This window comes from Anolis carolinensis, chromosome 5, assembly GCF_035594765.1.
Source record: "Anolis carolinensis isolate JA03-04 chromosome 5, rAnoCar3.1.pri, whole genome shotgun sequence".
In the NCBI taxonomy this organism is placed as follows: domain Eukaryota; kingdom Metazoa; phylum Chordata; class Lepidosauria; order Squamata; family Dactyloidae; genus Anolis; species Anolis carolinensis.
In genome coordinates, this window is record NC_085845.1 from 78,592,477 (window position 1) to 78,613,729 (window position 21,253).

Sequence of the window (21,253 nt, forward strand, 5' to 3'; positions counted from 1 at the left end):
CCCGTTATCATTCTAATTATATACGCTGTCATCATATTGCTTTATCTGTTGATTGGGCTTGGTCCCTATGTGAACTGCTCAGAGTCCCCTCAGGGAGATGGAAGTAGGTTATAAAGTTTATTATTTTATTATTAAATAAAATGTATTTTCAGTGTATACCATGTTGCACCCCTTCCTCAATTATTAAATTAACATTTCCACTACTACAGTAGTCTAACTTATCTAACATTCTGGATTATCCAAGTTTGCCTCCCGCCCGGATCCACAGGTGTTTCTCTAGGCAGCAAGGATTGAACTTTTTATGAATTTAATTTCTGACAATGTTGTTACTGTAAGTTCATTTTATGCAATTCTATTTGTCAATTTGTTAGTAGCCAATGTTTTGTCGTCAATTTTGTCAATACATTGTGATGTTTTGCTGCTAAATTCGTAAATACAGTAATTACTACATAACATTACCGCGTATTGAACTACTTTTTTCTCTCAATTTGTTGTAACACATTTGGTGCTTAATTTGTAAAATCATAACGTAATTTGATGGTTAATAGGCTTTTCCTTAATCCCTCAGCCAACATTTTTGCTTATCCAACACTCTGCCAGCCTATTTATGTTGGATAAGTGAGACTCTACTGTTATTCCATTTTGTAGTATTATCTGTATTTTTTTTTCTGCGCATCTTGATAAGTCCCCTCCATTACTGCATTTTTCCTTCATGGATGAAGGCACCCGAATGCCCAAGCTCAATAATATTTCTGGCAACAGCCATGACAGGCACAAGGCCCTCCACTTTATTTTGTGCTTAAGGCTTTAAATCTTAAGCGCCTGAGGAGGAAAAGGAAGGGGCTTGAGGCTGTTAGGAAAAGTCCAAAACACCTTGAGGCGCCAAGTTTGCCCATCCCTGCTTTAAAAAAAAAACCGAGGCCGCAAGTCCTTGTGTTTCATCTAAATTAACTAATTGCTGGCATGACTAGCTTTCTAGCTTCGCGCCCACACCCTCCACAACGGTGAAATATTTTTAAACGCTAATCTTTCTCATCCATTCCCTCAAGAACGATTCCGCTCCTCTGACTGTTTCCCCTTCCCACAGTTCCACTCCCTCCCAAGCCAACTGAGCATTGAAACACGCGGACGCGGAAACGCACAGATTTTATAGAGCGCGCCTGCCGCCCGCATGCGCAGTGGGTCCTTCGAGGTCCCGCCCCCTTTCCCCATCTGTGGCTCTTTCCGCTGCAGGCGAGAACTGAGCCTTCCTTGTGTTTGTGCCGGAAGCCTTGGCCACGCCCCCTCCTACCCAGGCCGAAGGAGCTTCTTCTCGCTTAGCTTCCGCCGGTCTCGCGCCGTTGACTTGCCTGCTGGACCTGGCCGAAGTGAGAGACTTTTAGTGGATCGGGCTTTTTGCAAAAAGCATTCCTGCAAGGAATCGTTCCAGGTGGCTGTGGGGTATTTGCATGTAAAAGGGGGGGGGGGGGGAGGTTTGCTTTCCTGCAATCGTCTGCCCCTTTCTGTCTTTTTGGCACCAAAGCTGCCTTGTGTTTGGGTTGCTGTGAGTTTTCAGCGCTGCATAGCCATGTTCCAGAGGCATTCTCTCCTGACATTTCGCCCACATCTGTGGCAGGCATCCTCAGAGGTTGTGAGGTCTGTTGGAAACTAGGCAAGTGAGGTTTATGTATCTGTGGAATGTCCAGGGTGGGAGAAAAAACTCTTTGTCTGTTGGAGGTAAGTGTGAATGTTCCAATTGACTACCTTGATTAGCATTGAATAGCCGTGCAGTTTCAAAGCCTGGCTGATTCCTGCCTGGGGGAGGTGTTAGCTGGCCCTGATTGTTTAATGTCTGGAATTCCCCTGTTTTCACCTCCCAGCAGAGGATTTCCGAGGCAGGAATCAGCCAGGCTTTGAAGCTGCAAGGCTTTTCAGTGCTAATCAAGGCTTTTGGAGAATAGGTTAGTACAGGGCTGTAGCCAGTGGGGGGGGGGGGGGGTTTAAGGGTTCTAACCCCCCCAAAGATTAACCAATTTATAAGTAAACCAGGGTTTAAAAAAAACCTGACACATTTCATTGGGGTTTTGAACTTTTAACCTCCCCCCCCCCCCCCCGGCTACGGCCCTGGATAGTGCTATAATGGATTTAGCACATGTGCAATGATGACAGAATGGCCTCGGATTTCGGTTTTTGGATAACATGATTTTAATGCTGAATGTAATGTTTTTAAATGTTAAAGTAAAGGTAAAGGTTTTTCCCTGACGTTAAGTCTAGTCGTGTCCAACTCTGGAGGTCAGTGCTCATCTCCATTTCTAAGCCAAAGAGCCGCCGTTGTCTGTAGACACCTCCAAGGTCATGTGGCTAGCATGATTGCATGGAGCACCATTACTGTCCTGCCGGAGTGGTACCTATTGATCTACTCACATTTACATGTTTTCAAACTGCTAGATTGGCAGAAGCTGGAGCTGACAGTGGGAGCTCACTCCACTCCCCGGATTCAAACCACTGACCTTTCAGTCAGGAAATTCAGCAAATTCAGCAGCTCAGCGGTTTAATCCACTGCACCACCAGGGGTTCCACTTTTAAATGTGAATATGTATTAATTTTAATTAATCTATTTTAAACTTATTTTGTATCTGTTAAGGCATTGAATTAGTTGCCATATGTAAGCTGCCTTGAGGCCTCTTCGGGGTGGAGAAAGGCGGGGTATAAATAGGGTAAATAAATGAATATATAATAAAGAAATAAAGGTGATTAATTACAACATTCACACTTGCCTCAGAGTGAAAGAACAAGAGTTCTTTCTCCCGCCCTAGACCTTCCACAGATATATAAACCTCACTTGACTAGTTTTCAACAAACCTCACAACCTCTGAGAATGCGTGTCATAGATGTGGGCAAAACATCAGGAGAGAATGCTTCTGGGACATGGCCATACAGCCCGAAAAACTCACAGCAATCCAGTGATTCCGGCCATGACAGCCTTCGACAACACACTGCCTTGTGTTTGTTTGTGGATCAACTCCATGGCTTTGAATGACTGCACTTGTTAGAGCATTATGTCTGCAATATGGTGGTATCCTCTGAAAATCTTTGAGAGCTCTCATGTCCAGAAAGCAGGGAGTGCACCTTCCATCATCCCTGGCCAGTCTGGCACAGGGATGATGGGAGGTGGAGAAAGCCTGTTTTAGAATGCGTCCACACTGTCAAGAATTCATGCAATCTGATCCCACTTCTATGGCTCACAACTGTGGAATTGTTGGGAGTTGCAGTTTGATGAGACACCAGCACTCTTTGGCAGAATATGCAACTCCCATGTTTCCATAGCATTGAACTACTGTAGTTAAAGTAGTGTCAAACTGCATTAATTCTACAGTATAGATGCACCCTTAAAGGTTTTGAAGATGTTTTCTCTCTTCCTCCATCCTGTAGATCAGTCATGGGCAAATTTCGGCCCTCCAGGTGTTTTGGATTTCAACTCCCACCTACCAGCTGTTAGGAATTGTGGGTGTTGAACTCCAAAACATCTGTAAGGCCAAGTTTGTCCCTACCTGCTGTAGATGAATGTGTGGAGGAGAGAGAAAGGTTATATATAAGCTGAGTATCCCTTAATCAAAACGTCTGGAGCCAAAAGTGTTTTGAATTCCAGAATTTGGAATACCTGTGTTTGTCTATACAGTATGTATAATGAGATATCTTAGGAAGGGGACCCAAGTCTAAATATGAAATTAATTTATTTCCCACATTCACTTTCTATGCATAGCTTGAAGGTAACTTGATACAATATCTTGAATAATTTTGTGCCTGAAACAAAGTTTGTGGACAATGAATATCAGGAAGCTAAGTTGTCACTAAAATTCAAGGCAAGGATCAAGCGACTTTCGGCTCTGCTTACTAGATCAGAGAGGTATATTTGCAACACTGTGTGCTTTAAAGTGTGCCGTGCAAGTTATTTGCTGAGTGAGGTCTAGTCTATAACAGTGTATTCCTTCACAAGATGGTTAGTCCATATGATGCCACTGTTGGTTGTTTTTGATGCGGTCTGCCTCACTTAAAAGTCTGCATGTTCTCACAGCAGTATGAATTAGTCCGTCAGCATCACATTTTAACAAATTTAGCTTTTCTAAGAGTATCATCCTAATTGTGCCTAACAGAGTGTAAGCCTCATTTGATGCCGTGTCATTTGCCTGTGAATGAAAACCAGTTGGCCGACTTTAATGTGATTTCTGGCCAGGAGAATTGAAGATCATTTGTACTATTTTTAATTTTTGTAACTGTTATTAATATCCAGTACCTTTCCTGTGCTGAGTTCTGGTATTTTGTCAGATGCTTTGGAAGTTTCCCGTCCAATAACTTTGGGAAGGAATCTAACCTTGTGAAATGCCTTTGTGCTGCTTCTGGAGAATTATGATCAGTAGTTGCAGAGTAATTCTTGTGAAGTATTGAATTCTCAAAAGCTTCTCACTCAGCATTAAATACTCATGGTTGCAAAATATTCCGACACAAATAACTAAGTATTGTGAAAGGGGGTATATGTGATTGGATGAGCGTATATAAAGTATTTGCAGGATCTTGACATGTTTGGAATTTAAGGACTGTCCTTGAATGTTTAAAAAGACAATTGCTGTGATTGCATTGTCAAAGTCCAAGCAATTGAGCTTTTCCTGCACTTTGTGCTAAAGTTTGTGCTTGGAAAAATGAGCTTTTAGATGAAAGTTTCCACAATCCCCTAGCCAACATGACTCGTGGCTGTGCTGGTTCAGGGATTCTGTGGATTGTAAACCAAAAAGTAACTTTCCCAGACTCTTACCTGTGAACTGGAAAACCCAGCTGAGATTCCTATTCATATTCAATGGATCCCCAGGGACTGGATAAGATTTCTAGTTTTGTTGTCTACCTGAGGGTGCCAAAGAAATCAAATGCCATGGTCAAGATCCTGGTATTAAAAAGTATTAAGCTTTATTTATACTCTTCCATTTCCCCAGCCTAGTCATGCTTATATGGGAAAATGCAGTCTCACATTGCCTGGACATATATGTTTCTATAATTCATAATGGTGCATTGTGCCTGGAAATACTCTGATAGCCAGTGGAGCTGTTACACCATGGGAGCAGCATGTTTCCTATAACTATACAAGTCTACTGGGTTTTGTTTGGATCACAAATCGCAACCGTTTGGCTTGAAATAACTGTATGCACTTGTTCTCCCTCCAGCTGTGACCTCAGTTGGCTTTGGAAAGACTTTCTGTAAGGGATGAGGCTGGTCATACTTGATAATTACGATCTGGCTAGTGAATGGGCTGCAAAGTATATATGCAACCGCATCATCCAATTCAAGCCAAATCAGAGCAGATATTTCACTCTTGGCTTACCAACAGGTAATGTTTCTTCTTCTTCTCTTGTAAGAATACTGTTGGGGAGCGCTGTTGTTTTCATGTTTAAGTACATGGCTTCATTCATTTGCTGAGCCTTGGCCACTTGTTCTACTTTCTGTTACAGTAATGTTAGACGATAAAGTACAAGGGGAGCAGTTTGAACAGAGATGAGCACATACATCTCTTGAGATACAATTCCAATTGGCATTAGGCAGCTTACTTATTTAGGTGATCCCTCGTAGCCTGACGATGATGGCCCTCCAAGTGTCGTGTCTTTGTGGTGGATGCATAGATGGCTGTGGAGACCTATTCTTGACCCGCATGTTCTTCCACAGTGAGGGCATTGGTTTCCAGGTGGAAGGTGGTCCTGGTCACAATTGGCTTGACACGCCTTCCTCTTGGCACGTTTCTCCCTTAAGCCCTCCATTTGTGCCTCTTCGAATTCTGCAGCACTACTGGTCACAGCTGACCTCCAGCTAGAGTGCTCAAGGGCCAGGGCTTCCCAGTTCTCGGTGACTATGCCACAGTTTTTAAGGTTAGCTTTAAGCCCGTCTTTAAATTTCCTGTCCACCAACATTATATTTCCCATTCTTGAGTTGGTAGTAGAGTAACTGCTTTGGGAGTCTGTGATCTGGCATTGAGACAACATGGCCAGTCCAGCGGAGTTGATGACGTAGAAGCATCACTTTAATGTTAGTGGTCTTTGCTTCTTCCAGCACGCTTATATTTGTCTGCCTGTCTTTCCAAAAGATATGCAGAATTTTTCAGAGGCAGAGCTGATGGAATCTTTCCAGGAGTTGAGTGTGATGTTTGTAGATAGTCCACGTTTTGCAGGCATATAACAGGGTTCATTAGGCAGCACGTGGTGGGGACTATGGGTGCTGCAGTCAGTCCTACAGCATCTGAAGACCCACAAGTGCCAATATCTGAATTAAAAACATATGCATCCCAGTGCTGTAAACTGCTGAGCAAGACATCTGTGTTGTGTTCTACTTCCAGTATCTAAAAGTGGAGTTAGATACTTCCTCCATCCAGACCCTCAACCTTACAAAACAATCAAGTTCCTTTCCTTCTTTTGTGGCTGACTCATTTCCTCAATTGCCTTGACAGTGAAGAGTTGCCCACACAGACATGCAGTGAATTTCAGATGGTCACTTTTTGTTGTCAGAAGCGACTTTAACAGACACATCTCTGAACAGAGGAAGAAATGCAGGTGCCTTAAATGTTAAACCTGCATCTATTGCTGCTTCTGCAATAGGCAAATTGCTGTCTTTCAACAGCAGAAAATGAACTTTTAGAGTTTGGCATAGGAAATTCATCACCAGTTTTTTTGCAAATCAGTCTTATAAACTATAACAAAAGCCTTGCAGGTTTAGACTAAAAGTCTTTCTGATCCAGTATTCTAGTCTCATAGATGCCTACAAGACACCTACAAAGAAGCAGTATATGCAATAACACTCCTGCCAATTGAATTATATAGTTATTGATATTCAAAAGCATGTTGTCTTCGGTGTTGGAGATAATTAATCTAATCCAGTGCTCTATATATGCTAATATGCTGCTGACCTTGGCCTAACAACACATGCCAAAGACTTTGAAACTGTTGAAAACCAACTTACTAATGCCCTGAAAGATCTCTCCAACTACTATAAAAATAACTACCTGAAGCGTAACCCTGCCAAGACACAAGTGTGTGCTTTCCATCTACATAATCGTGAAGCCAACAGAAAACTGAAGGTCACCTGGAAAGGCCAAGAGTTTGAACACTGTTCCAACCCTAACTATCTCGGCATCACCTTAGACTGAATGCTAACATATAGGAAACACTATGTGAACACCAAGCACAAGGTAACTGCACGCAATAACATCATGTGGAAACTTACTAATAGCACATGGGGTGCAGATCCAAAATGAATAAGAACATCATCCCTGACCTTGTCTTACTCAATTCTGAGTGTGCCTGCCCTGTTTGGCATAGGTCTGTCCACGCGAAGCAGTTGAATATAGCATTGAATGAGACATGTAGAATAATCATGGGATGTCTTAAACTTACACTTGTTGAAAGACTCTAAGCTAGCTAGCATTCCCCCTCCCCCCGATGTGCAATGAGAAGTTGCTGCCAATTGCGAGAGAAATAAGGTTGAACACTGCGAAAACCACCCACTGTATGGCTACCAGCCTCCTCCCAGTAGATTTAAATCAAGGAAAAGTTTCATGAGAACCACCACTCTTCTAAATGTTCCTCCAGCAACAGCAAGAATATACCTGTGGGCAGCCAAATCAGGAAATCCCAATTAGATGGTCTCCCACGAGGGTCTTCCTCCAGGGGCAAACCAAGAATGGGCAACTTGGAAGTCCCTGAATAGCCTCAGAAGCGGAGTTGGCAGGTCAAAAAACAACCTGGCAAAGTGGCACTACCTGGAAGAATCCTCCACCTTGTGCAACTGCGGAGCAGAACAAACAACTCAGCATCTGTATGCTTGCCCACAATGCCCAGACTCGTATACAGAGGAAGAACTGTTTAAAGCTACAGACAATGCAGTCGCTGTTGCCCGTTTTTAGTCTAAATCTATTTAGCAGCTTGTGATCCCTTTATGCTATCAGTTTTAAACTTATGTATTATGCAATGCTTTTGACACGAAATAAATAAAAATCCTATCCATCTTCAGAGGTGTCAATGCATGGCAGTCATTGCTGCATTTTGGAGAGGCAAATTCCATTGTTTAATTATGGACTGGCTGTTTGAGAAAAATACTTCATTGTCTTTCCTGACTCTTAACTATTTTGCCTCTCTTAGTGAAGTTTTTTAAGTGCTTTAGAAGGTGCCTTTTAAGCCGTTTCAAGTATATATTTCAAATTGTTCAAATTCTTTGAATTCAGTCCACACCAACCTTTTTGCTGTGTTGCTTTTGTTTTAAATGGTAAGCTACAAAACAAAGAACTCGAAAGTACATTGAAAAAAAATAAAAGGAGATTAGGTTCTACATGGCGTGCGGACATTTATACTTTAAAAAGCCAAACACATTTCATCCTTATCACAAATTGGCCGCCTACAGGATCTATTAAGTCTTTAGAAATGTTTGGAGTTACAGTATGTGTTCTCGATACAGCTCAGTCCTTTCCTAATTATCTTCAGCAAGGAATTGGCCTTTTTCACAAGTATGCCATGGAGCAATGTTTTCATCAGTATGTTCCATTCCAAGTTCCCTTCCTTGGACAGTCACCACTAGCTGACAAGTCACCAGCAAGCATATATTGCAGAATCTGACTATTTTGTACCAACATGTATCTCTTCACAGTTATACGAAATTTCATTTGCCATCTTATTGTCTTTTCCTCCTGCTTTCCCCCATTTAGTTATTCATTTTGAACGTCTATTTTTACAGTCAGCGATTGGCACTTCAAAACCCACACTCTTTATTGCCTTTGCTTTCTTTTTACTAAGAAAAAGAGTTGGCTTTATAGAAAATTAAACACTGCTCAGCATATATCAGAACTTCTTGGAAATTGCTATGCTATAGATGTGATAAAGAGAGGGGGCATGCGTTAATTTTTAAATGCATTTTCTTTATTTCTGGACTGTTACTATCAATTTGAATGTCCCCTTTGCTTAGAAATAAATGGAGCGAAGTAATTAATCCATCAATGACTAGATTTGGATTTTACATTCTGTAATTACTGTGAAGATGTTTGTTTTTTTACTAGCATAAATAATATGTAATTTGTTTAATATAGGAAGTACACCTCTGGGATGCTATCAGAAACTAATAGAATATCACAAGAAGGGGGATCTCTCTTTCAAATATGTGAAAACATTCAACATGGATGAATATGTGGGTAAGCTCTACTAAACATGTTTACGTTTGAACTACAGTGAGCCCTGGTATCTGCTGAGGTTTGGTTCCTGGACCTCCTTGTGGATACCAAAATCTGTGAGTGCTCAAATCCCATTATGTGCAATTGTGTAGTAAAATTGTGTCCCTTATATTTTTGGGATGAAAAAAATGTTTTGAAATGTTTTCGAGATGTGTTTGGTTGAACTTGTTTTGTGGATACAGAGGACCAGCTATACCGATAGGAATTCCAAGTGGTCACTATGTAAAATAGAATATGAATGTGATATATAACAAATATTTAGTATTCTGTTAATGGGACTGATATTTTAAATTAGCTGTTGTGTGATCTTCATTTTCTCCTAGGGCTTCCCAGAAATCATCCAGAGAGCTATCACTCTTACATGTGGAACAATTTCTTTAAGCATATTGACATAGATCCAAACAATGCACATATACTTGATGGAAATGCTACAGATCTAAAGGCAGAGTGTGATGCATTTGAGAAAAAAATAAAAGACGCTGGAGGGATAGACTTGTTTGTTGGAGGTAAGTTTTTTTACATATTTATTTATTTTTATTTATTTACAATATTTATATTCCACCCTTCTCACCCCAAAGGGGACTCAGGGCGGATAACAATGCACATATACATGGCAAACATTCAGTGCCATTAGACATACGACATATATAGACAGACACAGAGGCAATTTAACATTCCAGCTTCCGGCTTCATGAGGGTATGTTCAATTCTGGCCACAGGGGAAGCTGCCGCTTCACCATCCACTTGTGACCGAGTCCTTGATGGAGTGCTTCCTTATTCTTCCGCACGTTGCTGGGTTTTTTTTTATGGTGTCGTAATTAAATTAGCCTCCCCACATAAAGTGGTACCTAAATTTCCTAATCGACAGATGCAACTGTCTTTCGGGCTCCTGTGTGAATTCAGTGTGGTGGCAATCTATATATATAAAAGGATAATGAAATTTCGGCCTAGGACAAAACAACAAAACTGCACATCCCAGAAACACTAAACATGGCAACACAGCCCCTCATCCATGCCTCTACGTTCATACAACAAAAAGAAAAGAAAAATAAAGTCCTAATTAGAGGGAGAGGAATAATTGTTTTTATCCAATTGCTGCCAGTTAGAAGGCTAAGCTCCGCCCACTTGGTCTCCTAACAACCCACTCAGCCCAGGGGACAGGCAGAGTTAGGCCTCACTTAGACCTCTTCCACACTGCCTATAAAATACAGATTATCTGATTTTAACTGGATTATATGGCAGTGTAGACTCAAGGCCCTTCCACACAGCTATATAGCCCATTTGTAATGGACTTAATGTCAGGGGAAAACCTTGACCCTTTACCTTAACTACCACCAATTCCTCAATACTTTATTTCCCATACCACCATACTTCGCCACAGCAACACGTGGCCGGGCACAGCTAGTCTATATATATAAAAGAGTGATGGCATCAGGGCAGCGGACAAAACAACAAAACTACAGGCCCCCCAACCTCGAAATTTGACAACACAACCCATCATTCATGGCTCTAGGTTGATACAACAAAAAGAAAAGAAAAATAAAGTCCTAATTACAGGGAGAGGAATAATAGTTTTTATTCAATTGCTGCCAGTTTGAAGGCTAAGCTCTACTCACTTGGTCTCCTAGCAACCTACTCAGCCCAGGGGACAGGCACAGTTAGGCCTCACTTAGGCCTCTTCCACAGATTATCAGATTTTGACTGGATTATATGGCAGTGTAGACTCAAGGCCCTTCCACACATTTAGAATCTTATATTATCTGCTTTGAACTGGATTATCTTGACTCCACACTGCCATATAATCCACTTCAGTGTGCATACTAAACATAAAGACAACCATACAACAGACATTCAATACCACCACTACCTCAACAATTTCTCACCAACACCACCAGACAACGCCACAGCAACGTGTGGCCGGGCACAGCTAGTGACATATAAAGTCCTTAATTGCTTGAGAAGTCAATGCTTGAGCTCTCCCTCAATATCCCTGCTCATGTTTGACATCTGGAGGAACCATCTTCTGTGTTCCATCAGCCATATGCTGTTGTAAGTCATGGGAGATGGCTATTTCTGCCATAGCACCTCAGTTATGAATCCTTTCCCCTTAGATGCCCTATTGATGCCTATATCATTGTCATTTGGTGCCAAGCAGAAAACCCTTTGGTGCATAACTGGTTTTACACAAATCAGCACATGAACAAAGTTTTAAAGTATTTTAATTGGTTTAATCTTTTTTCTTTAAACTTCTTAAATTGTTTAGTCTGCTTTTAGTATGTTTCTTAAACTTTTTACTATTTAAATTGCTGGTGCTTTATCATACATCACCATAGATGGCAGGATATAAACATTTTAAGAAATAAAAGTGTCCAGTGATGTAATCTTATAAACGTCATAAAGACTTACAGGTATCATTTTTTAGTTCTTACATTATAGCTTAGAATGTCAGCAACGTTTTGTTGCATAAAAATTGTTTCTGAAACATATGTTGGCATCATTTTTTGTGTTTTGTGTGCTCTTTCAAGGCATTGGTCCAGATGGTCACATAGCTTTCAATGAACCTGGGTCAAGTTTGGTATCAAGGACAAGATTGAAGACACTAGCAATGGACACCATTTTGGCAAACGCAAAATATTTTAATGGAGACTTAACTAAAGTTCCAACTATGGCATTAACAGTTGGTGTGGGGACGGTGATGGATGCCAGAGAAGTAAGAAGATTTGCCCATAGTTCCCTGATATTATGATATTTCTTGAGACAAGCATTATGAAATGAAATATTTCAAGACTACTTTGTTATACGTGTTGGTAGTTCATGTACAGTATGGCCACCATGGAGTGAACTAATTTTGTCCAGTGTAAATTATTAAAGTATTATTATTATTAGTATTAATTTATTTATTTATTGCCTTCCTCTCCTGATGGCTCAAGGCAGGATACAACAAGTTCATCTGTGCTTTAGTAGTTGTCCTTCCCATTTCATTTTTTCCAAGGGTCTCTGTATACCAGGGAGCCTGGTTAGCAATGGATTGGAAAGGATGTTTGGGAGCAATCATTAGATTTTGATTTCACTTATTGACCAGGGTTTCAATGGGATTATTGGTTATACCAGCCTTAAAACCGGCAGTGGTTCTCAGCCTGTGTGTCCCCAGGTGTTTTGGCCTTCAACAAACAGGAATCCTAACAGCTGGTAAACTGGCTGGGATTTCTGGGAGTTGTAGGCCAAAACACCTGGGGACCCACAGGTTGAGAACCACTGCTTCTAAGGCCTCCTGAAATCTCAAAGAATTCATTAACCTTCAAGGGCAGACCATTTTAGTAGGTCCTCCACCCCTACTGTGATACTAGCTCTGACCAGAAAGCGACCTGTCCCTGTCAACTCAGAAGTATTGGTCAACTCTATTCACAGATCCATATGTTCTGAGCTGAACATTACATGAAAGGAATGACCTGCCAAGTGCGTTGGTCCAGAAACCAATTGGGATAAGCCCATGTTTGACATGGATGAATGCCATGTATTGTCATATCTACAGGACTGCTTTCACCCACATGCATCCAAAGAAATGTGCCCTTTCTAGGAATTTTCTAGATCCAGGGTGACTGTGGTAACTTCAATAGAAGCCGTTCACTTTGATAGGGTTCCCCATTATATATGCTTTACTGTTTCATGGTAAGTTTAGGAACATATTCTCATGGTTACCGAAATCATACTGTACATTTCTAATCCTTTCAAGTGAGTTATAAAAGAGGATAATTGTACCTTACTGCCAATAACATTTACTCTGTCAGTATAATATATCCCAGATTAAAATGAAACAGACCATTGGCTCCATACATTACTTACTTTTGAGGCTGGAATGTGTGTGATCAAAATAAAATTAGTTTGTATATTATTTCCCCATATGTGGGGGCAGGGATACAACCACTGGCCATCCAGGTATGCTAGACCAATTCCCAGAATTCCCCACTAGCATGACGAACATGTTCAAAAAATCTGGAGAATAAGTCTTTTTTCCCTGCCATGTAGGCAGATGTGCAATCATTTTGAGAAATGTTGTTAATGAAGTTAGGCATTGATAAGATAATAACTCCTGGTCTACTTTGTTCTTCTTAGCCTCTCTACAATCAGCTGACCATAGTCAAAAAGCTATCAGGTCTCTTCTTGTTGACAAAAGGACTGATGTGACAATTGTCCCTTTTACCGATTAGGTATCAGCAAGAATTAAAGTAGTGGGAGAATCAGTTTGCTTCAAAAGAGTCAGAGTCTGCTTATTCTTCAAAGCTTCACATTTTGCTCGTTCCAAAAGTTTGGACAGTGGGAAACACCTTGTGCTGTTTTTTGTTAAACACAATCCAAGGATTTGTCTTTAAAGAACAAAATATTTTTTTCACTATTATAATGTAGCTCTTTGTGTGTGCACCTCCATCAAAATGTAATATTTTCTATACTGTCTGAAACAAGTAGGGTTTTGATGTGTGCCTTCAGATTGTTTCTGACTTAGGGCAACCCTGGGGCAATTCTGTCATTGGTTTTTCTTGGCAATGGATTTGCCTTGGCCTTCCTCCGAGACTGACAGTGTGACTTGTCCAAAATTATCCAGTGGGTTTCCATGGCCAAATGGGGATTTTGACTCTGGTTCTCGAAGTCCAATACTTAAACCACTGCATAAGTTTTTCTAGTAGACTTCACAAGTATCTTTCTATAATATTTTAAATAATATTATATGAAATGACTGTAACAATTGGCATACATGTACTCATACCTATTTCTGTAAGTGCTGGTTTTGGATAACTTGTATAATCATATCTATTTTTCAGGTGATGATTTTGATCACTGGTGCTCACAAAGCCTTTGCCTTGTACAAGGCAATTGAAGAAGGGGTTAATCACATGTGGACAGTTTCTGCTTTTCAACAACATCCACACACTATCTTTGTATGTGATGAAGATGCTACCTTAGAACTACGAGTTAAAACTGTCAAGTATTTTAAAGGTGAGCATTATCTCTTGAGAGACAATCAATCTGAACATCTTGTACTCAAGGGTGGGTAACTCTAGATATTGAAGGATTACAGCAGCCATCTTCTCTAGATAGTGTATCCCATTATGAGGGATATTAGGAGTTGTCGTGTTGCTGTTGTGTGCCTTCGCATCATTTCCAATTTTTGGTGATCCCAAGGCAAATCTATCACAGATGTTTTGGGGGCAGAGTGTGACTCACCCAAGGGCACCAAGTGGATTTCCATGGCCAAGTAGGGAATTGAATCCTGGCTTACAAAATCATCAGCCAATGCACAAACCACTACACCAGTGGTTCTCAACCTGGGTTCCCCAAATGTTTTTGGCCTACAACTCCCAGAAATCCCAGCTAGTTTCCCAGTTGTTAGGATTTTTGGAAGTTGAAGGCAAAAACATCTGGGGACCCAAGGTTGAGAACCAATGCACTACACCATTCTGGGTCTATTAGGGAGTTTTACTCCAACAATAGCTGAAGAGTCATATTTGCCCACCTGGATTAAAAGTTTAGCAAGATTTTTCCTCTGTGGTGTGTAACAGAAATGCTTGACAGACACACACACACACACACACACACACATGATACCTTAATGTCCCAGTCATCTATATATATAAAAGTGTGATGGCATCACGGCGACTCACAAAACAACAAAAGTACAGGCCCCACAACCTCAAAATTTGACAACACAACCCATCATCCATGCCTCCAGGTTGATACAACAAAAAGAAAAGAAAAACAAAGTCCTAATTAGAGGGAGAGCAATAATTTTTTTTATCCAATTGCTGCCAGTTTAGAGGGCTAATCTCTGCCCACTTCGTCTCCTAGCAACCAACTCCTAGCAAGCCAAGGGACAGCCAGGGTTCAGTTAGGGGACAGGCAAACTTAGGCTATCTAATTTGCACTGGATTATATGGCAGTGTAGACTCAAGGCCCTTCCACACAGCTATATAACCCATTTATAATCTTATATTATCTGCTTTGCACTGGATTATCTTGACTCCACACTGCCATATAATCCACTTCAGTCTGCATTTTATACAGCTGTGAAGAAGGGGCCTCATATAATCCAGTTCTAAGCAGATAATATAAGATTATCAATATACAGTAGAGTCTCACTTATCCAACATAAACAGGCCGGCAGGATATGTGAATATGTTGGATAATAAGAAGGGATTAAGGAAAAGCCGATTAAACATCAAATTAGGTAATCGTTATACAAATTAAGCACCAGAACATCATATTATACAACAAATTTGACAGAAAAAGTAGTTCAATGCGCAGTAACGCTATGTAGTAATTACAGTAGAGTCTCACTTATCCAACACTCGCTTATCCAACGTTCTGGATTATCCAACGCATTTTTGTAGTCAATGCTTTCAATATATCGTGATATTTTGGTGCTAAATTCGTAAATACAGTAATTACTACATAGCATTACAGCGTATTGAACTACTTTTTCTGCCAAATTTGTTGTCTAACATGATGTTTTGGGGCTTAATTTGTAAAATCATAACTTAATTTGATGTTTAATAGGCTTATCCTTAATCCCGTCTTATTATCCAACATATTCGCTTATCCAACATTCTGCCGGTCCATTTATGTTGGATAAGTGAGACTCTACTGTACTACTTTACAAATTTACCACTAAAATATCACAAGGAATTTAAAACACTGACTACAAAAACATTGATTATGAAAAGGGAGACTGTGTTGGATAATCCAGAACATTGTATAAGCGAATGTTGGATAAGTGAGATTCTACTTTAATATGAAATAATTACTGGGATAGAATAATGCAGAACAATATAATCTCTAAAACCAGGACAGTAAATAAACAGGGGAATTCCACACAGGAAACAATCAGGGCCAGCTAACACCTCCCAACAAAGTGTTCCCATCATCAAAGTCTGGCAAATCCTCTGTTTTCTCAGGGCCACAGACAGTAGAAGCACATAAAATATCGCAAACAACACCACTCTGAAAACAAGGGAATTCCAAACAGGAAAGAATCAGCGCCAGCTAACACCTCCCAACAAAAAATTCACTCAGGGAGGAAACAGCCAGGCTTTAAAGATGCAAGGCCATTACATCCTAATCATTTTCCTAATTGCAGCATTCATACTTGCGTCCAACAGGAAAAAAAAACCATTCAGAAATATTGTATATTCACAACCTTTAGGAAATAATATCCCCTGCTGGCGCAGTGTGTTAAAGCGCTGAGCTGCTGAACTTCTGGACCAAAAGGCCACAGGTTTGAATTGGGGGAGCGGAGAGAGCCCCCACTGTTAGCCCCAGCTTCTGCCAACCCAGAAGTTCAAAAACATGCAAATATGAGTGCATCAATAGGTACTGCTCCGGCGGGAAGGTAACGCCGCTCCATGCAGTCATCCCACATGACCTTGGAGGTGTCTACGGACAACGCCGGCTCTTCGGCTTAGAAATGGAGATGAGCACCAACCCCCAGAGTCAGACATGACTGGACTTAATGTCAGGGGAAAACCTTTACCCTTTACCTTAACTACCACCAATTCCTCAATACTTTATTTCCCATACCACCATATTTCGCCACAGTAACGCGTGGCCGGGCACAGCTAGTAAAATAATATATTAGACCATATTTTATTCAGTTTTATAACATGCCACAACAAATATGACTTGATAAATGTTTAAAAAATCTTGGCTTACCTGCTATTGTCTTCAGCTTTTAAATCATACCAAAAGTGTAGAAGATTTCATTGCTGCCATAGGCGTCCTTTGTTTCTCCTCAGTGTTTTCAGCCCCACCAAAAAATAATGAAATTCGGAACTATAGATTGTCATTTGAAAAACATAGTGAGTTAAAATTATTGTCTCTGCTCAAGTTGCAGTCTATTTTCTGTGGAGCCCCTGGTAGTGCAATGGGTTAAATCCTTGTGCTGGCAGGACTGCTGACCAATATGTCAGCAGTTCGAATCCAGGGAGAACAGGTGAGCTCCCTCTGTCAGCTCCAGCTCCCTATGCGGGGACATGAGCAAAGCATCCAATAAGCTTGGTAAAACATCAAACATCTGGGCATCCCCTGGGGAACTTCCTTAAAGATGGCCAATTCTCCCACACCAGAAGCAACTTGCAGTTTCTCAAGTCACTCCTGACATGAAAAAAGTCTGTTTTCCTACATCATTCTTCTGCCTGTTCAATAATAATAACAGCAACAACATTTTTTTTTTGCCCAAGGTAGAATTGACTCATATCAGTTAAAAGAGGATATAAACCCAATCTATATTAAAGTAGATGAATAAATACTTCAAAAAAACATAATTTAAAGCTAACCAGGATCAATCTGCTGGAAGAGATTGGTCTTTATTAATTCTTTAAATTCAGATAGTTACTCAAGCTGATGAGTGTCTGTCAGGAAATCATTCCAGTTTGGGGGTGGTTGAGGAAAATATCTTCTGGAGAACAGTTTCATCTAGTTTTGGCTGACAAAACTAGATGTCTCCTAGAGGACCTGATTGAGCAGGGCAAATTATGCAAGAGAATGTAATGCTGTAGGTAACCTGGATCAAAACCATGTAGGGCTCTTGAGGTAATGCCAATATTCTGTACCACTACCTAATCCCTCTGTCCACACAATATTTAAAGAGTATTTTTCAACGTCTCTATACATAGATAAGGCATGCTTTGGAGTTTCAGACCTAGTAAATAAACCCACACAGATTTTTCATTGTGGAAAACATCAAGTGAATAAATCTAACCTAGAGTTCTTAAAAAGAGTTCTTGGTTTTGCTAGAGCAGGATAGAGAAAATGGGGCCCTCAAGGTGTTTTGTTTGTTGGTTTTATATCATGCCTTTCCAGGGCTCGTGACAGTAATATTAAAAAAGGAATACAATTAATACAGGCAAGGTCAATAATTAAGTTATGGGCAATTTCAAACAATTAAAACTGAGAATAACACTATGAAAAGTATACTTTGTTGCTATGAAAAGTATAGCAACAAACTAATAACAAGTTCCATTTTCAGCATTATTTGAATTGCCGAAGCCTTGCCTGGATATCATTACTTGCTTGTAGAAAGACAAAAAAAAGGAGATTGGGTCTGCCTAGCCTCCCTTTAGGGAAAGTGACCACTGACAAAGCTTTAAAAGTTACTGGATGCAATTCTCATCAGTCCTTACAACCCTGGCTGTGTTGGCCAGGGTTTATGGCGGTGGTAATCTAATTTTTAGAAAGCTACACATTCCCACTATTGTTACAAATGATTTATCATTAGAAGATCAGAAATGCTGTTCTGGACCAAAGAGTACTGAGGAATTTCTTCAAAAGGCTTGGGACCAGAAATGTTTTGGAATTTGGAAAAAAAAAAAAAAGGCCTGATTTTGGAATATACACATGCAGTTGAAATACCTGGTATCTGAGAGCCAAGTTTAAACATGAAAGTAATTTATGCTTATAGACATCTCAAATGCATAGCCTGGAGGTAATTTAGTAAATAGTTTTAATAATGTTGAGCATGAAAAGGTTTGTGTACATTTAACTATCAGAAAGCAAAAGAGTTGTTATTTCAGCCCTCCATTTGAGAAGTTTTGGATCTCACAATTCCAGATAAGGGATCCTCAACTTGTACATAAGTTTGGCATCTCCAAATCCTTTTTTCTAATTGAGGCCAACTTTTTTTCTGGCTATACTCCTACACTTTTAGCATAAAATGTTTTCCAGGTGCAACATTGCCAATGCTATAAAAGATTTCTGCTTATCTTAACTATTGATAAAGTGTAGAAATCCTACTTCAGAAGGGAGTGAAGTCATTGTTTACCTTCTTTTGCTTACAAGATGACTGAGCTAATAAAGCCAAATTAATATTTATCACATTAGCTCAAGTGAGAGTACAGCCTGTTTTCCATTCGCCTCTAATATAATCCAATAAATAAAATTTGAGTGTAATATAATAAATGCTGAATTATTTACATATGGGTTTCTAATACTGTTGCTTTGTTTCCTCAAGGTCTAATGCATGTGCACAACAAGCTTGTGGATCCTCTGCACAGTATGAAAGAACAAAACTGAAGGACACATCCCTGCTGGACTCCCGTTTCTGACGCTGGCAGTGTTACTAGGTGGCAGAAGCACTGCTATGCAATATACTGAAAACTGGCTAAAGTGAAGAGCCTTAAGTACTGTGGAAGGTTTTCTCTTTCCCCCAAAGGTCCAAATGTGCACACATTCCTCCTCGCACTATTATCAGCTCTCCTTTTCTGCTTTCCTACCTAGATCTCTTTTGCCTGTTACATGCTATATGCTGCTGGAAACCAGTGAAACATTTTGAACTTAAAGAACGCAAGCATAAACAAGCTGGACACAGATGTAACTCAAATATAGAAATATATCTTTTCATTTTGTCTCAAGGGCTTTTTTGAGCTTGGCCTGTGTAAAATAATTGATAAACTGATTAAAAAGCATTTTATCATGAATGTTTATATCCAGACCAGTGTTACACCTGAAATATCTTCAGTTGACTGGCTTAAAATCCACACATTAGTCTTTGGGCCCATCCACACAGTACCTTTATCCCAGGAGCTTCCAGTTCAAAATGGAAGGTGGTTAGACGACGTCAATTGAAAACACAGGAGGAATCGCTACAAAACCAAAAAATCGCAAGATAAAAAATGTGGGAATATCCTGGTTTTGGCCAGAAGATTCAGATGTTCGAATCTCTGTATGTCACTACACTCAGAAAATATGGGATTTTTTATGCTGGTTTATTCCTAGGTTATAAATGTCAGTTCCTCATTACATCTATTGTTGGGAAAGTTGATTACACGACAAAACTTGGTGTGTTACAAACTTTGATAAATGGGTGGATGGCGATGTTTCTTTTGCCAGGACAAAGTTTTTGCCTGTAATCACATTTCTTCATATATTTAGGATAAAAGCAATGAGGGACAGACATGTATAACCCAGGAACAGAACTTGGACAACGATTTGAATATTTGCTTCGGCGCATTAAAAAAAAACGTCAATTTTCTGGCAGACATCCTGGAGCAGCCATCTTGCAGGCTTCAAAATCCCAGGACAAAGCAGCAAGTCTGGATGTCGGAGGCAGAAATCCCAGAACCAATGGATCTGTATGTCGAACTCTACTCAGGTCCCAAGTCTTTTTGCCTCTGAAGTAAAACACATGATTTGGTGCTTTCTGGAAGTGCCCCTAGTGAGGTGTACTATTATAATACCACTAGCTGTACCCGGCCACGCGTTGCTGTGGCGAAATCTGGTGGTATTGGAAATAAAGTATTGAGGAATTGGTGGTAGTTAAGATAAAGGGTAAAGGTTTTCCCGTGACATTAAGTCCAGTCGTGTCTGACTCTGGGGGTTGGTTCTCATCTCCATTTCTAAGCCGAAGAGCCGGTGTTGTCCATAGCCACTTCCAAGGTCATGTGGCCATTGGCATGACTGCATGGAGCACTGTTACTTTCCCGCTGGAGCCGTACCTACTGATCTACTCACATTGGCATGTTTTTGAACTACTAGGTTGGCAGGAGCTGGGGCTAACAGCGGGCGCTCACTCCACTTCCAGGATTTGAACCTGGGACCTTTTGGTCCACAAGTTCAGCAGCTCAGTGCTTTAACACACTGTGTGTGATGACTCATGGGCCTTGTAGTCCTGCTCATGACATTGTGATGCCTGATGAAGAAGAAAACTTGGGTTTTTTACCTTCCCAGTCAGAACTGGATTCTTCCCAGACAGATTCTTCCCAGCCAGATCTGGGAACCTTGCACCTGCAAGAGGATTATGTTCCAGAAGTATGTCAAACAAATACTGAGGCTACATCTCCAGTGTTTTCTCGCCATGAGTTTTGTAAACAACAGAGAGGTTTGGAAGCAGCCTCGCGCAGGAGTGCGAGAATAATTGCTAAGAATTTGCCAATTAAGCCTGCTTTCCATGAGAATCTTTAAGGAGTCAAACATCTGGTCTCAGAGATTAGCTTTCGTTTCTGGTTCCCAGAGAACTGCTCTCGGCGGGAAAGTTAGACT

The 21,253-nt window shown here is 40.5% G+C and overlaps 1 protein-coding gene across 2 annotated transcripts; it reads left to right on the plus strand.

Moving 5' to 3' along the window:
• The first annotated feature begins 1,220 nt into the window (after nucleotides 1-1,220).
• gnpda2 (glucosamine-6-phosphate deaminase 2) lies at nucleotides 1,221-19,692 on the plus strand. 2 transcript variants are annotated; one of them, XM_008111656.3, is made up of 7 exons: nucleotides 1,221-1,367; nucleotides 5,193-5,356; nucleotides 9,089-9,190; nucleotides 9,553-9,735; nucleotides 11,755-11,939; nucleotides 14,047-14,221; nucleotides 19,227-19,692. In XM_008111656.3, exons 2-7 carry the CDS (start codon nucleotides 5,233-5,235, stop codon nucleotides 19,286-19,288), a joined length of 831 nt encoding a protein of 276 aa, XP_008109863.1. In that variant the 5' UTR covers nucleotides 1,221-1,367; nucleotides 5,193-5,232; the 3' UTR covers nucleotides 19,289-19,692. The 2 variants fall into 2 exon arrangements, with proteins under 2 accessions (XP_008109863.1, XP_003221593.1); XM_003221545.4 differs by having other exon boundaries at nucleotides 1,234-1,429.
• The last annotated feature ends 1,561 nt before the right edge of the window (nucleotides 19,693-21,253 follow it).

Bases quoted from the DNA above. Each gene is read 5' to 3' on its own strand.
- gnpda2 (XM_008111656.3), top strand. From the start codon at position 5,233: ATGAGGCTGGTCATACTTGATAATTACGATCTGGCTAGTGAATGGGCT. The intron at 9,736-11,754 runs GTAAGTTTTTTT...TGCTCTTTCAAG, and splicing joins GATAGACTTGTTTGTTGGAG to GCATTGGTCCAGATGGTCAC. The intron at 14,222-19,226 runs GTGAGCATTATC...TGTTTCCTCAAG, and splicing joins AACTGTCAAGTATTTTAAAG to GTCTAATGCATGTGCACAAC.